Source organism: Macaca fascicularis, chromosome 2 (assembly GCF_037993035.2).
Source record: "Macaca fascicularis isolate 582-1 chromosome 2, T2T-MFA8v1.1".
Classification (NCBI taxonomy): Eukaryota; Metazoa; Chordata; class Mammalia; order Primates; family Cercopithecidae; genus Macaca; species Macaca fascicularis.
This window is the reverse complement of record NC_088376.1, coordinates 128,439,381-128,456,840: the sequence shown is the minus strand read 5'-3', so window position 1 is coordinate 128,456,840 and position 17,460 is coordinate 128,439,381. Positions and strand designations below refer to the sequence as shown.

Here is a 17,460-nt window from a genome sequence, read left to right as displayed (position 1 = left end):
GGGTTTCACATTTGCAGTCCCAAAATAAGCCAACAGCGAGTTATTTTGGGGCTCTTAAAAATCTTTGAAGTTGCCAGCTATCCCAAATTTTGTAATTGGTTTAAGGAGGAAACCTGGGGGTTCCCCTGATTTTGAATCTGGAAAGGATGGCAGCAATCGATTCTAGTTTCAGGGCAGTAGCTCCTTATACAGACACCCTGAGTATTGCCAATGTTTTGACCATCGGTGCAGAGCTCTCCTTTAATAACATTTGCTTAATGCTTTAATTAATTAACACTTAACCTTCTCTTTCCCTTTTCAACCCTTTTTCTCTTCCCTTTGCTATATTCCCACGTAACTTTAAAAAAATTAAAACTCAATATCAAAGCAGGCAATGCATGTGTGGCTATGCCTCACAAAATAGGTCGGATTATTGAGGGGAGCCCTGCTGACCGCTGTGGCAAGCTGAAAGTAGGAGACCGGATCTTGGCAGTAAATGGATGTTCCATCACCAACAAATCCCATTCAGACATTGTGAACCTAATCAAGGAAGCAGGAAACACAGTTACCCTCCGCATCATTCCTGGGGATGGTAAAGTATACCTATTATCTCTCTCTCTCTCTCTCTCTCTCTCTCTCTCTCTCTCTCTGTCTGTCTTTTCCTTTTCTCTCTCTCTCTTTCATTAGTGTTCATGTAACTGAATAGTGTTAATTTAGTGGCAGCTTCATTCATCCTTAACTAAATATACCCATTAAGTAAATGTGAGCCATTGTTACTAACCCATTATCTCACCCTCTTATGTAATTAATCCTTTAGCCCTGTGACCCTGTCTTGCTGCAGATATAAAAGTTTCAGAAAAATCTTCACCCTTTCCTCAACTTATTTAGCTTTTTGTGTCCTTGTCTTCAACACTATAAAATAGTTTTAATACAGGTAGTACAGATCCTCTGATATGTATAATATGAACTGTATAATCTGGTGACATGACAAAACCTGCATGGTAGCAATTCAGAGCCAATACTATAGTTTTTTAGAATAAGTGAATGTATCAAAGTTTTTTATTTAATGGGAGAATCTAAGAGTTTGTGTCTACTGGATTTGTCCCTAATTTTTGTATGTGAATGAAGAAAGAATGAAATCTCTCTATTTTTGATAGATTATATCTGCATTAAACTAGGCCTATCCTTATTTGTTTGTTTGATTAGTTAAATTTAAATCTTTGGTTCTTTTATATAACTTCTGCCCCCCAGGGAGCATTGGCATTGTATGCAGTGGGTGCAAGTAGCATCTAGTGAGGTCAGACATGCTTCAAAACATCCTACAGAACACAGAATAGCCCTCACAATAAAAAGTTACCCAGCACAAAATACCAATACTCATTGTATTATTCATGTTTAATAAAAATTAAGTTGAGACTGAGTGCGGTGTCTCACGCCTGGAATCCCAGCACTTTAGGAGGTCAAGGCGGGTGGATCACCTGAGGTCAGGAGTTTGAGACCAGCCTGGCCAACATGGTGAAACCCTGTCTCTACTAAAAATATAAAATTAGCCTAGCATGGTGGCACATGCCTGCAGTCCCAGCTACTTGGGAGGCTGAGGCAGGAGAATCGCTTGAGCCCAAGAGGCAGAGGTTGCAGTGAGCTGTGACTGCGCTGCTGTACTCCAGCCTGGGCAATAGGGCGAGACTCATCTCCAAAAAAAAAAAAAAAAAATTTAAGTCGATACACTAATGTCAGGAAGTATAGATCCTTTAGAAAATTAAATCCTGAATATTCACTTTATTCTAAGCTTACTCTGCTCTGGAGAGGAAAATGACACTTGTCCCAAAATGTTTAAATGTCTTTTTTTAGTCTTGCTATACATGTTATAAAATATATATTCTAAAAGTCAGTGAGTATTTCTCAAAAAAAAATCTGGTTTATAAAGATAGTGTGATAAAAACTCTATGCCATGTATCTATAAAATAAGAAAATCAGACATTTCATCTGAAAGTTATTTACCAAATGAGTATTTTCATATACTAACTGCTAGAAAGTGAACTTTCTAGTTCAAGATTTGAAAGGTATAGCTGGTGCCTTAAGGAAAAGGTAAATGCAAAACCAAACAGTAAATGTTTGAAAATTGTTGGTTCCAAGAACAGAAAACTTTCTCTGCACCAAAAATATCCCACACTAAATATGGAGCAAAAAAATGGCTTCTTGAATGATGGTCTACTTCACCCTCCTTCAAATGCATGGTTAGTCATTTACCAACTGGTCTGGAGTTCATTCCACCAATTCACCACTCTGGAAAGCTATTACAATTTAGGCAAGTGGTCACAAGATGATAGAACATAGGTTCCTAATGGGAAGGATGAAGGAAGCCAGAAAATACAGTGAGAAGTGATTGAGAGAGCCAAATGTGGTCCAGACATCCCTCCTTTCATTGCACTTCATTTTATTGCACTTTGCAGGTACTTTATTTTGTACAAATTGAAGGTTTGTGGCCACTCTGCTTCGAGCAAGTCTGTCAGTGTCATTTTTCCAACAGCAGTTGCTCACTTTGTGCCTCTGTGTCACATTTTGGTAATTCTAACAGTATTTCAAGTTTTATTAGTATTAATTATTATTATATCTGCTGTGATGACCTGTGATCAATGATCTTTGATGTTACTATTGTAATTGTTTGGGGGTGCCACAAACCATACCCACATAAGAGGACAAACAATTAATAAATGTCATGTGTGGTCTGACTGCTCCATTGACTAGCCATTCCCCATCTCTGTTCCTTTCCTCAGACCTTTTCCAAGATAAAGCAATATTGAAATTAGGACAATAAATAACTTTACAATGGCCTCTAACTCTTCATATGAAAGGAAGAGTCACACATCTCTCACTTTAAATCAAAACCTAGAAATGATTAAGCATAGTGAGGAAGGCATGTCAAAAGCTGAGATAGGCCAAAAGCTAGATCCCTCATGCTAAACATTTATCCAGGTTGTGAATGCAAAGGAAAATTTCTTAAAGGAAATTAAAAGTGCCACTCCAGAGAACACACGGATTTTGAGAAAGTGAAACAGCCTTATTGCTGATATGGAGAAAGTGTGAGTGGTCTGGATTAAAATCAAACCAACCACAACATTCCCTTAAGCCGGAGTCCAATCCAGAGCAAGTTCCTAAGTCCTCAATTCAGTAAAGGCTGAGAGAGGGGAGAAAGCTGGAGAAGATAGTTTGAAGCTAGCAGAGGTGGGTTCATGAGATGTAAAGAAATAAACCGTCACCATAACATGAAAGTATAAGGGTAAGCAGCAAGTGCAAATGTAAAAGCTGCAGCAAGTTTTCCAGATGATTTAATTATTAAGATCATAGATGAAGGTGGCTGCACAAAATGACAGATTTTCAGTGTAGACAAAACAGTATTCTATTAGAAGAAGATGTCATTTAAGACTTTCCTAACTAGAGAGGAGACATCAATTCCTAGTTTCAAAGCTTCAAAGGACTGGCTGACTCTCTTGTGAGGGGCTAATGCAGCTGATGACTTTAAGTTGAAGCCAGTGCTCATTTGACTATTCTGAAAATGCTAGAACCTTTCAGAATGATGCTGAATATACTCTGCCTGTGCTCTAGAAATGGAACAACAAAGCCTAAATGACAGCACATCTGTTGTGCTGTGGTTTATTGAATATTTTAAGCCCACTACTGAGACCTACTGCTTAGGGGAAAAAAATTTCTTTCAACATATTACTGCTCATTGACAATACACCTGGTCACCCAAGAGTTCTAATGGAAATGTACAAGGAAATGAATGTTGTTCTCATGCCTGCTAACACAACATCCATTCTATAGTTCATGGATCAAGGAGTCATTTTGACTTTTAAGTCTTACTATTTAAGAAATGTATTTTGTAAGGCTATACCTGCCGTAGATAGTGGTGGCTCTAATGGATTTGGAAAATCCATTTGGAAAGATTTGGAAAATCTTCTGGAAAAGATTCACCCTTCTAGATGCCATTAAGAACATTTATGATTCATGGGAGAAGGTTAAAATTTGACATTAACAAGATTTTAGAAGAGGTTGACTCCAACCTTCATGGATAACTTTGAGGGGTTTGAGACTTCAGTGGAGGAAGGAACTGCAGGAGTTCTTTTGTGGTGGAAATAGCAAGAGAAGTAGAATTGGAAGTGGAGCCTGAAGATGTGACTGAATTGCCATAATCTCATGATAAAACTTGAACAGACGAGGAGTTGCTTCTTATGGATGAACAAAGAAAATGGTTTCTTGAGATGGAATCTACTGGTAAAGGTGTTGTGAACTTTGTTGAAATGACAACAAAGGGTTTCGATTATTACATCAAGTTAGTTAATAAAGCAGTGGCAGAGTCTGAGAGGATTGACTCCAATTTTTTAAAAAACAGTTCTACTGAGGGTAAAATGCTATCAAACAGCAACACACTGCAGAGAAATCTTTCGTTAAAGGAAGAGCCCCGTGATGTGGCAAACTTCATTGTTGTCTTTTTTTAAGAGGTTGCCACAGCTACCCAACCTTCAGCAACCACCACCCTGATCAATCAGCAGGCATCAACATCAAGGCAAGACCCTCCATCGGCAAAAAAAGATTACAACTCACTGAAGGCTCAGATAATCATTATTAGCATTTTTTAGCAATAAAGTATTTTAAAATTAAGGTATGTAATTTTTTTAAACATAATGCTATTGCACACTTAATATAGTATAGTGTAAACATAAATTTTATATGCACTGGGAAACCAAAGAATTTGTATGACTCACTTTACTGGAATACCTGCTTTTTTATTGCCATGATCTGGAACTGAACCCATGATATCTCCAAGGTATGCTTTGTGTATGAATTTAGACACATTTATTTACATGCCATGGCAAGATATCAAACAGACTAACCCAAAAGAACAGGACCCAGGGATTGACTTTCTGGGTTTATAATTGGTCAATCTTATTGTGGGAATGAGAATGTCCAAAAAAGGAAGGAAAGAAAGTACTCCCCAAGTGAAGAGCTTAGAAAAAGAGTTTGAAGTCAGTAAAAACATAAATACTTAGAAGAGACTTATTCTACAGTGTAGATAGTAGATGTTGACTTAATGAAATACACAGCTGGATGCAGTGGCACACGCCTGTAATCCCAGCACTTTGGGAGGCTGAGGCAAGAGGATCACTTGAGCTCAGGAGTTCCAGACCAGCCTTGGCAACATGTTTAGAGTAGTAGAGACGTCATCTCTACTAAAAATTCAAAACAATTAGCTAGGAGAGGTGGCTTGCACCCGTAGTCCAACTATTTGGGGCAGGGGACAGGAGGCACTGAGGCAGGTGGGTGGCTGGAGCCCAGGAGGTGGAGGTCGAGCTTCAGTGAGCCCTGATCATGCCACTGCACTCCAGCCTGGATGACAGAGTGACACCCTGTCTCAGAACAAACAAAATAAAACAAAATATCCTGGAAAAAAAACTTTTAAGCCTGAACACCAAAAATTATCATGCAGGGTGGATTATCCAATAACATTGGCATTATAAAGGCAATTTTAAAATTTAAATACATAGGAAATATAAAATTCACATAGATATCTTGTGCTACCTTGGTTAGAAACAAGTAAACATAAAACTGGTACAAGATAGTTGAGGATTGTTATTTTTTATGGCAGTACATGTTCTGCTGAGCATCCAAGATGTTTCAGAAATTTGGTTGATATGATAATAAACCTCTTCTCTAGTTACTTTGTAAGTGCCAGAAGCCAGGTAAAGGGAATCAAGTCTGGCAAAGGATGAATATGTGATGCGCTTTTTTTTTTTTTTTTTTTTTTTTTTTTTTTTTTTTTGAGATGGAGTCTCGCTCTGTCGCACAGGCTGGAGTGCAGTGGCACGATCTCGGCTCACTGCAAGCTCTGCCTCCCGGATTCACGGTGATGCTTATATTTTAAGTGGGTCTGAGAAACAGCATCTTTGAAATTAGAGTTGAAGCAGGGGAGTTAGATTTCTTGAAAGATGTGGGAGATCCAGGAGGATTTTGCAAACCCCTAGAAGACAAAGGTGACCATTACAGTTCAGTGAAGAGATAATCACGCTGGATCCACTTCCTTTCGGTGAAAGTGTGTTGGACATAGTTGATTCCAAGGTACAATGGAGGTGCCGATGCCTCAGGTCTCCTTCAGATCTTTTACTCTAATATTTACTTCATCAAGTGGCCCAAAGGCCATTTGTTTCATGATATCTACAAGGAGACTGAAGGCCTTAACTCAGAGTAGTTTCTGAGCTCTTAGAAATCTATCACGTCTGCAGCCAGGCATGGTAGCTCCCGCCTGTAATCCCAGCACTTTGGGAGGCCAAGGTTGGCACATTGCCTGAGCTCAGGAGTTCAAGACCAGCCCAGGCAACATGGTGAAACCCTGTCTCTACTAAAATACAAAAAATTAGCCAGGCATGGTGACACATGCCTGTAGTCCCAGCTACTTAGGAGGCTGAGGCACAAGAATTGCTTGAAACCAGGAGGCAGAGTTTGCAGTGTGTCAAGATTGTACCACTGCCCATTCCAGACTGGGCAACAGTGAGACTGTCTTCAGAAAAAAAAAAAAAAAGAATCCATCACATCGGGATACTATTCTTGAAACCCCAGGAGGCCCTTTGAAAAGATGCTGTGTCATTTGTGCAGTGCTTGAGTCTACTCTGAGTCTATTTCCATGTCTAGTTCATGCTACCTAATTCTTTGTTCTTGTCATCTGTCACCTCATTCTTTCTCCAGTTTCACTTATCTCAGTCTTTAGTTTCCCTCACTCTGCTTCCCACATTTCTCTCTAACTTTTCCAACAAAACCTCCAAAACGTGATTCCTCTTTCCTTGGCATTATTGTATGTTAGAAGGTCTGGCAGGAGTGTTTTCACAGCCTTGGTCAGGCCAAGGTTTGGGGAGTCATCACCTTTGCTAATTTGATTCTCTTTGGGACCAGGGTGGACAATGGGGGAGGGCAGAACCTTTTCTCCTGTGAGATTGGGCAAGGAATGAATGAATAAATACACAATGGCAGCACAGAAGGGCCCAGAGCATAGCTGAACATACTGAATCTGAACTTGAAATCTAAGAAGTCAAACATTTGCATTGTATAGAGATGCCCCATGGAGTAGGAGAGAGACTTTAATCAGACAAGGACAGACACTTACTGAGCCAGGTAACATAGAATCATCAGATTGAGTCAAGTTCAACATGAAAATCTTTAGGAGCTTAAAAATGCTTTATTTGAATAATGGTCCTAAATTTGCACTTCAGATCACTCTGATTCAAAGTATTTGCTTGCGTAGGAGGTAGAACTTGGCAACATACAGATATTGCTGTTTCCTTGGCAAAGGCATTAGAATAGTAAAAAGTCTCCCAAAACTTTTCAAATATTTATGGGATTCAAATTTTCCCGTGCTGCCCGTAGATATTTATTACATACGTGTTTATCCAGTAAAATATTTATGACAGGAATGATTGTATCCGTTGTTGATTTGCTTGGCTTTCAATGTGGATTCCACAAGGGGAGGCTAAGGATATTAACATGGGAACAAGGTTAGAATTGTAATCGCTTGTCACAGATAGATAGGTTGAAACCCAAGATGGAAGCTGCTGTCGGAAGAGTAAGTGCTGAGATTTGGAATAGTCCCTGGACAGGGCTGTGAGAGCTAGGATTTGCTTCCCTTGATACATGACTGCTATGGAAAGTGTAGTAATCTCCATTTTCACTCCTCTGGGAAAGCTAAAGTAGGTATAAACACTGTTTAATAAAGGGTGTTGGGTACTTTCTGGAATTTGTCATAAAAGTACCTATCTGTCCACGTGCCTTGCAGTTTTAAAAGTCGAATACATTGACACCTCTTTCTAATACTGTTGCTGGAGGGCAGGGAGACTCATACTCTTGTTACAGGCCCTTCTTTTATATTTTTTTCTACCATAAGTGGCCACTTTTGCTTTGGGATAAAGCTCTTTTATAATGGACTCATCTCTGTATTTTAAATAGCTAGAGAGAATTTCAGCACATATAATCCTGGTTTAATTCCAAATGAAGAATTAAAAGTTCACTAAAACAAGTATAACTTTATCGATAGTATAAAAACATCCTGGAAATCTAGGGTATACCTAATATTATTTTGGTGCTGCTCTGAAGATGGTTTATAAAATCTAGCCGTCAAAGCAGGATATTTCATGTTTTAATTCATCTATGATACTGCTTGGTGAAGTTGATAGTATTTATACAGTAAAATAAAATTATTTCTTATTTGAAAGGAATGTTCCAGTTGGATGTGATTTCCTTGATACCAGCACATAATTCCTATATAAACCAAAAACTAAAAGTTCACTGTCAGGCAGGTCCTGGGTTTCATTCCCAGTATCTCCACCTGCTGCCTGAGTGACCTTAGACATATTACCTACATTTTCTATACCCCAGTGTCTTCATTTGTAAACTGGGGCCATAATTATACCTATTTTATTGAGTGGTGAGAGTTAAATGAAGTAATATATGTGGTAATGGACTTAGCACAGTGCTTGGCACATTTAAATGATCATTGAATGATGGTGGTTCATAGATTAAGATAAATAACAAATGAGGAAAATTCAGCAAGCTCAATTCGACATTTGCATGTTAAATGTTAATTTTACCATGCTTAAAATTATACTTCAACCCAAAAAAAGAGTTTCACAGACATACAGATGAGGAAAAAAATAGCAAATAAAGGATAGGAATAAAAATAATAGAGGAATTCTGTGTATTGGGTGATTATCTCATGAAATCATGAAAGCAGCAGAAAAATAAAAATAGTTTGAAAATGGAATCTGATCTGCTTAGAAAACTCTGGCTACCAACAACACACAAGAACTCTAAAGAGGAACCTCTGTACAATTCAATAATTATAATCACTTTGATTACAAGGAGACATTGTTTTTAGTATCCTGATTATGATTTCCCCATGGCCTGAACAACCTGGTGATTTCTGAGAGTCTCCATAAAATTAATTGCAGTGAGCAACATGAAGTTTGCTAAAAGACCAATACAGGAGTTTATGAAAGTTCTGGAGAGTCACAGTGATGGCTATACAGCTTGTTTGTCCTATTTAGTGACACAGTGAGCATACTTTATGAAATATCACTGATTCATCACCTTGGTTCTGCTGGTTAACTGCCCTCAAATGGGAGTTATATGAAGGAGCTAGCGTTCCTCCAAAAGCTATGAAAATAATTTTCTGTTATAATAGCAGTCATTAAAATATACCAACAATATGCTTTTAACATTATGACAATAATAAATACATGGTACCAAAAATATGCTTATCACTTCTGAGCAGTTTTTGTGTGCCAGGGACTATTCCAAACAATCTTCTTGGATCATCTTTACCCCAATTTCCTTAGATAATTCTCTTACTCCCAACGTGCAGACGAGAAAACTGAGGCACTGAGAATTTGAGTAACTTTGCTTAAGTCCCATCCAGGAAATCGAAGAGCCTAGAATGCAAAGTCAGATAAGACAGTCTGATTCCAGAATCTGACCTAGTCACCATTGTGCTAAACTGTCTCCCAGCAAGCCTGAGAAACACCACCTCCCCAGCTTGGACGGTCATAGGCTTATTGGTGTAGTAAAGACTCAGAGGAGTGCATAGGAAATGATTGGTAAAACAGATTGTGGGAAACATTGTCCCAAAACATGAATGGGATTCACCTAACAATTCACTTGACTGAGTTATTTTCTTCTTCTTCTTGTGCCTTAGCATAATGGGCTTTTATGGCTGCAGTATATTAACTGTTGAAATCGTATTTCAACTTTCTCATTTTGCAGAGAGTTTAACTTATACAAGGTCTCATAGTAATAAAATTAGTAGCCGTAATAAATGTGTACTGAGTGCTTATTGTATGTCAGGCACAGAGCTTAAACATTGCATATACTTTTTTCCATGAGAAGGGAATTATGGTCATCACCCCCTTTTAACAGATAAGAAAAATAAGGCACACAGCTAATGAGTAGAAAAAAAGTTGATTTGATCCCAGGTCTGAATCTCAAGCCCATGCTTTTAACCACTATGTATCATGAAAATAAAATAACAGGAAGCCAGACCAAAGCTGAGTAAGATCCTTGGGAAATGTAAATGGAAGATAGACCACAGATAGTTGGGATTTGTGGGATGTCTTTTGTTCCAGAACTGCAGTGGAAAGATATATATTCCAGGTATCTCAGTTTGGAATAGTTAACATATTTTCCCATATAATAGTTAAATCTGATGGGAAGATACATGTATTCAGCAAACGTGAAAGTGCCTACTATAAGCCATAGGTCTCCTGGTAACTTCTAGGCTTAATGGTTCACTGAATTAAATGGGCATGCACAGGTGAATCTTATAATGGAACCTAACACCACATTTAGCATTTTCTTTATTAGAAAATGTATGGCAAGTTTCAGTCAACCTACAATTAAATATTAAAAATACAACTTGCTCATAGTTGGTTGCTACTTGCCTTGATCTTAATGAAGAAATTATTAGTAAAGAATATATAGCTATCACTATAGGAATGATTATATTTTAGTAGTGCATGTTCGTGTGCAGTCTGTAGTTGCACTTTGAGTTTTTGGATTCAAAATCTCCAAACTTCTGGAGATGATGAAGTTGCTTGTGAATGTGATTAGCAGAGAAAAAGGTCAACTTATATAGGGATATAATCATGTTCATTTCATGGAGGTGGCTTCATGATTTGTATAACTTATATTTACAAACTCTGCCTCTGACTAATGCAAATTTTAAAATTGACTTTTCATGAGTGATACCAAACAAGATCTGTCAAGAGTTCCATTATTTTCAGTTGTGCTTTATTAAAAGCAATGGGAAAGAAAGTAGATATTATGTGTGTGTTTAACAAGATGTTAGTACACTTCTGATTTTAATATTCACTTGAGGAAATCAAGCAGACCCACTAAATATTGCTGATAAATTGCAGGAAACGTTGGCAGAGACATTTATTATCAGCCTTTAAAGTTCTGGGAGAGAATTGTGCTGTGGTGCAGCACTTTGATGGGATTGCCTTTTTGCAGTGGCAGGGGAGGAGTGAGAAACACCTACCTTGGCTAGAATTTTAGAGCAGTGTTTTCTTTGGCAAACTGCGTTTTATTTGTGGAGGTGTCTGTTTGGGAGGAGGGTCATGGGGACATGCATGACCCACATCAGAGAAGATCTTAAAATGGTTTATAAACTCCTAATTGTCTAGAAATTGAAGTCAGACTATTTGAAATGGGGACAGAGAAGTCACACTTGTTATTCAGATACAGGGCTTCTGCACACCTCCTGGCTGGAGGATGTCTTCTCTGGAGCCTTCATTTCTTTATGCTCTGTCCCTCTTTGCAGAGTCCTCGAATGCCACCTTGCTGACCAATGCAGAGAAGATCGCCACCATCACCACCACACACACCCCTTCTCAGCAAGGGACCCAGGAGACAAGGTCAGACATGGCTTTGGTTTCCTTTGTTAAAGGGGAAAAAAGTAACTCCCAGCATGACAATATATGTCCTTGATTCTTTCTCAGTTTCCTAATGGGTTGCTCTTGTATTTATTTCTCTCACTTCGGCAGGAATACCACCAAACCAAAGCAGGAATCTCAGTTTGAGTTCAAAGCACCCCAGGCAACACAGGTGAGCACCATTTCTCTTTTTTCTCTATACTTTGCACATTTCCTTCCAACTTTCTCAAGCTATTTTTATGGGATATTTTTTGAAGCACCTTTAATTTAAAAGAAATAACCTTTTGTGAGGTGATTTACCAAATATATACTTACATTTGATTTTCTAGGAAATAACATTTTATTTTGCTACCTTGAAATATTCCTAGATAGCCTTTTTTGGGGAAAAAAAATGAAAAGCAGTAATTGTCACAAGGATCGCCAGTTAGAGAAAGCAAAACAGCCAATATCTACTCATAGTTTTCATAAACATGCTTCTGCCCAGAAAATGTCTTTTTGATAAGGTGTTTTTCAGGCTTGGGAATTTAAGGTGAGATCCGTAGAGCAAAATACCTGTCCTCAGGATGGCAAGGGAGAGTGTGAAAATAATAGCAGGTAAAACAAATTTGAGGAGCTTTGGGTGATGCAAAATTAAACAGATTCCCTTTTTTTGTTTTGTTTTGTTTTTTAATTAAGAGACAGGGGTCTTATGGACTGAAACTCCTGGGCTCAAGCAGTCCTCCTGTCTCAGCCTCCTGAGTAGCTGGTATTACAAGTGCCCAACTGGGTTCCTTCTTTACTGGTCACCTGGGGGCTTTCGGTTGTCCCTTTGTAATTTTCCTTGACTAGGATCTGGAGAGGTTTTGTTGGTATCCTCATGATGGGCACAGTCAGCATTTATTGGACACAGGTCAGGGAGGCTGGGCATCCAGCAGCCAGGTGACTGGTATCATGTAATGAGGAATTGTCCTTCCCCAAATGCAAATCATGGCCTCACTGATTAAATTTTAATCCACATATGTTACATTAAATACACACATGCATTTAGACATGCTCATAAATGTTTTCAAATTCTGGATCTCTGACTTCTGAGATTAATGAGGATGAATCAAGATGATTAATAAACAAGAGTCACCAAGATGGGGATAGAGGTTGTGCCTTTTTGCCAAGAATGTTTAGGAAGACTCCTATGGATATTAATTCTCCTAGAATGATTGCATTTAATTTCTTTAAATAGGAGCAAGACTTTTACACTGTGGAACTGGAAAGAGGAGCCAAGGGATTTGGCTTTAGCCTTCGAGGAGGCCGAGAGTATAACATGGACCTCTATGTTCTGCGCTTAGCAGAGGATGGTCCTGCAGAGAGGTGTGGAAAGATGAGGGTAAGTGGAGAGAGGAGTCTGGGGTAGGTGCAAATAAACCATCTGCAGTGAATTCTTGTCATATATTGTTAGAATGTTAATGTTCATAAGAATTACATTTTCTGTGGCTTTCATGATTCTCTTAAATGCATGACTCCTACCCTACCAAATATTTCTCCCTAAAGCACAATTATAGCTGCTAAAGTTAGGCGAACACTTCCAACTCTTGGGGTTGATATAGGGAATAAGGGATTTAAATTACTTATAAACATATTAAAGTAGGTATTTTTCAGAGCCTATTTCTATAGTTCTTGTGCTTAATGTCATGGGGCAGGCACATCACTTGACAGGAATTCTGGGGTACCCTGGGATGCTTAGAGAGCAGGAAAGTCATGTGGCCCTGTAGATTCTGGGCAGTGAGGTCTACTCATCCTCTAGCTGGCTACCAGTGGTCTTACCTTAGGCTTAGAGAGAGCAAGTCTACTCTCTGTCTTAGCAAAGAGCCAGGGCTCTGTGGCATGAATATTCAGAGTTGCTCTGTAGTAAGAGCTACAAATTTTAAATACATAAATGCCAAAAGTCCACTCTGCTCTGTTTCACTAATATCTGTTACTGTAGATGAATGTGCTGTTCTCCTGGGCAGATTAGATAATTAAGAAAACATAAATCATCTACTCATAGATAGGTCACATAGATTGGGACTTGCCCATGGAGAGCCATTTACAACAAATTAAAAGAAATCAAGACAGTCAGGCCAGGAAAGGAAAAAAAGTGAATGCAGTTGAGCCTCAGCAGAAAAAGGGAAAAACTGATTAAGGATGAGGATCATAACACTTGAACTGAAGCCACAATCTTGATGTTTAAGTTTCTTCAGAGTGAATTTTTTAACATTTAAAATTGAGAAGGTAGAGCATGAATGTATTTTACGAAAATGGTATGTAGTAAAAATATAGTGTCCAGGGTCAAACAGTATACCAGTTTCTCTCATATCCTTTTTTTTTTGCATGTACATATACGAGGGAAGATACATGGTGGTATATATTTCTTTTGTTTGAATTTCAGACATAAGGAATTTATTTTCCCTTGCCTTTTAATCACTTAAAAATGTTTTTGATCAAGTGAAATATTATTATGCTATTTTGTATAATGGCGTATAGTTTACAAGACAGGTTTACATGTATTACCTGATTTGATGCCAGCAGCTTAGTGGGCATGGGTGGTGTTACCAGCCTTTTCTACAAGTAAGAAAGTAAACTCCAGAAAGTTAAGTACTGGGAGCAAATCAGTTACCAAATGATAGGATTCAAATTAAAGACTGTAGACTTGAAAGCCAGTGCTATTTCTCTTCTTTTTAGAACATAAGCTCTATTTGAGTGGGGATCTGCCCTGTCTTATTTATTCTTTAATTCCAGTGCCTAGAACAGTGACTGACACAAAGTGAATGCTGCATTCAGTCTATCAGTTGGGATTATGGTCTCATCTGAAGTCTCACCTGGGGAAGGGTTTGCTTTTTAAACTCACTCACGTGGTTGTTACCAGGATTCAGTGCCTTTAAGGCAGTCCCTCATTTCATTATCATGGAACTCCAGAGGATGGCTCATAACATGCATCAGGGCAAACAAGTGAGAGAAGAAAAGAGAGCAAGTAAGACAGATGACAAAATCATTTTATGACCTAATCTTTGAACTGATACCATGTTTGCTATATTCTGTTTATTAGAAGCAAGTCACTTGATCCAACTTACATTCAAAGGCAGGGGGATATTACACAGATTGTGAATGCACAGAGGCAGAAATCATGGGAGCCTTCCTAAAAGCTCCCTCCCCAACCACTAACATGCCCTTACTGCTTTTTTTTTTCCCCTTTATCATGTAATTCGGCATACACGTAGTTTTCTAATTGTCTTAATTGTCTTTCCCTCTTTAGAATATAATCTCCATGAGGGCAGGGATTTCTGTTTTGGTCACTGCCACATCCAAAGCAATAGATGTTCTGCCACATGCTCAATAAATATTTGGTGAATCCATACATGACTTTTAAATCTCACCTAGTTTTCTTTTGCTCTGACAGATTGGTGATGAAATTTTAGAGATCAATGGTGAGACCACCAAAAACATGAAGCATTCTCGAGCTATAGAACTGATTAAGAATGGTGGCCGCAGAGTTCGTCTGTTTCTGAAGCGGGGAGACGGCTCAGTACCAGAATATGGTGGGTCAAACTATGAAAACATTCCTTCCTTCCCTGGCATGACTCCATGAATTTGTCTCCAGAACGGCAGCAGGAAAGTCTTTTTTGTTTCCCCTATTCACCAGTGTCTTACCAGCCTCTCGCACCATGTGATTATTTGCCTCGCTTGTTCTGAAATCTCTACACATTTCATCCTTTTGCTTGCTTACGTGGACTGGGGCATGGCCTAAGACAAGATCTTTATAGCCCCCTTTCTGATAATCAGAGAGAACATTTTGTCTAGTCCGACCGAGAGCGAAGGAATGTTTGTTTGAACTGTGCCAAACTGTTCCTCAGATCCAATTGTTAGCACAAAATGACTATATACTCCTTTTAAGAAGCAGGAAAGCAGGTTTCCTGAGTGGTATGTTGAGGCACAATTATTTTTTCCTTTTTGGTTACTTGGTGTCTTTATTTAAGAGGCATGAAATTTTGAGAGATTTGGGGGCTTTGCTCACCTCCTTTATGCTCTGTATACAACACTTCTCCATCCCCCAACTGGTTTCTTACCCCAAATCAGACCATCTGAGCCCACTACTATCAAACAAACAAAAACTGTTAATATATTAGCCATAATGTTTTTAAATGATAAAGGATGAAATAAATTCCCAGTGCTCATCATGAGGGAAACATGTGATTATACCTTTCCTATGAGGAAAGCCAGGTTATACATAGAGTTCCTTTGTCATATCTTTAGACTTGATTTGAGTAGACAATAATGATCTTTACATAGCTTAGTGTTCTGATGGCAAAATATTGTATATGATAATAATTATGTCCTATTTATTTGAGATTTGTGTTTAAAATTAAAAAAAAAAAAAAGAAGAAGAAGCTATGCCCTAGATGTAGGGCTTTTTTTCCCAACCAAAGGTCTACAAAAGTTTCTATAGAAACTGTGATTGAATGGTCCCCATATACGTTGGTCCCCTTTATTAGGGATTTATCTATTATCACCCTCTTTTCTGAAAGTCATTCTGCACAATTCTCAGTTGCATTTTGGACTTGATGATATGTTTAATTCAGATGCAGCTCAAGGAGAAGGATAGCTCTTTGGAGGGCCAGCCTTCCCAGGTGTTGGACATTTGTACAGGTGCAAAATACGAGGGGTCCGAGGTACAGGGGGAGGGTGGGTATTAGACAAGGCCCCTATAGACATGGCCAACCACAGGGGAAGTATTTTGACAACATTAAGATGCTGTGGCTGTGCACTGTACTAAACTTCTGACCATTAGGTGTGTTGATACCACTGAAACTGTGTAACATTGTCTCCCTTTTCTGTCTTCCCTATGCTTCTGTTGGATGTGATATTTCATTTGAGAGTCATCGTCAGTAACCTGTGTACCTTCTCAAAACCTATGTCTGTTGCACTGAGGATGAAAATCCAACACTAACAAATGTTCTTTGGGCTAAAAATAAAGATCATTGAAATACATGGTTTTCCAAGAAGGGTTGAACCTGCCAGGGTTGTGCTACTGTAATGTCTCCATGCGTCACTTGGACTAAATCTCTCTAATTCCATTGATTAGAGTCACAAATGGGTTATAATATGTTAAGTTCCAATATTTTTCTGACCTGATTGGAACCTGCTTCTCTGTGAGGCTATTTTTGTAATGAGTTTTTTGTACTTAATTTAACTGCCGCGGTCTTTGGTGGGGGTGGGAAGGGATTTTGTTCTTTTGTTGTTTATTGTTAATGCTCTCCTATGCCAGTCTTTCATTGTTCCAGTTGTTTGAAAAAAACAAAACAAAAAAGGATGCATTCATTGTCTGGGTTCTCGAGTCACCTTATGGCTGTCTGAAAATGTCACTGTTCCGATTGCGGTCTCTGCAGCCTTATTTGAGTGTTGCCTTAGACTGTCTGACTGGACAAATAAACTCTCTTTGCCCTATGTTAACAAATGCAGATTTTTTTTTCTTTCCTCTGTGTTATAGGGAATCTAAATGTTCAACTTTTTCTCTTTCTCTCTTTCTCTTTCTCTCTGACTGTTCTTGGTGCTGGGCCCTCCCTTCCACAGCGATGATACCTCCTAATATCGCTGCATGTATGAGAAATGAAAAGCTCGGGGAGGCTTGCTTCTACCTTATGGGCCATAATCAAACTACGGTTTGTAGCTCAATCAATACTAGGTGTTTCTGTGCTGTGGCCTAATTTCCTCATTGCTTCTGCTTAGCTCTGTTTTGATATGTTTGGCAATTCATTCTGAGCACCCTGCGTTCTTTGAATTGTAAGTACAATGCTGACCCTGTTGAAGTGTTGCCCTCCCTTGTCTTAAAAGTAGGCATAAGAATCCAGTGGTGATCCAAGTACCTTCATGTATCCAAGTCTTCAAGTGACCTTTGTTAAGAACCTGTTTTTTGTTCATTCTTGTAGCCAACCCAGCATTTAGAAAGAATGAACTTTGTATCATGGAGCCCTGTATCATAGGGCTTTGCTAGATGGGAAGA

The 17,460-nt window shown here is 38.7% G+C and overlaps 1 protein-coding gene across 50 annotated transcripts in view; it reads left to right on the top strand.

Annotated features, from left to right (window-relative positions):
- Window positions 1–17,460, top strand: part of MAGI1 (membrane associated guanylate kinase, WW and PDZ domain containing 1) — a 677,437-nt gene that overhangs the window by 654,770 nt on the left and 5,207 nt on the right. For 10 of the 50 annotated variants that reach the window (XM_074032620.1, XM_045384810.2, XM_005547539.4 and 7 more), the window contains 5 exons: window positions 368–571; window positions 11,339–11,432; window positions 11,562–11,622; window positions 12,667–12,810; window positions 14,860–14,998. In XM_074032620.1, coding sequence (XP_073888721.1) covers window positions 368–571; window positions 11,339–11,432; window positions 11,562–11,622; window positions 12,667–12,810; window positions 14,860–14,998 — 642 coding nt within the window. Of the gene's footprint in view, window positions 1–367; window positions 572–11,338; window positions 11,433–11,561; window positions 11,623–12,666; window positions 12,811–14,859; window positions 14,999–17,030; window positions 17,120–17,460 lie in introns of all 50 variants that reach the window. The other 40 variants (XM_074032650.1, XM_074032646.1, XM_074032649.1 and 37 more) reach the window with 7 other exon arrangements.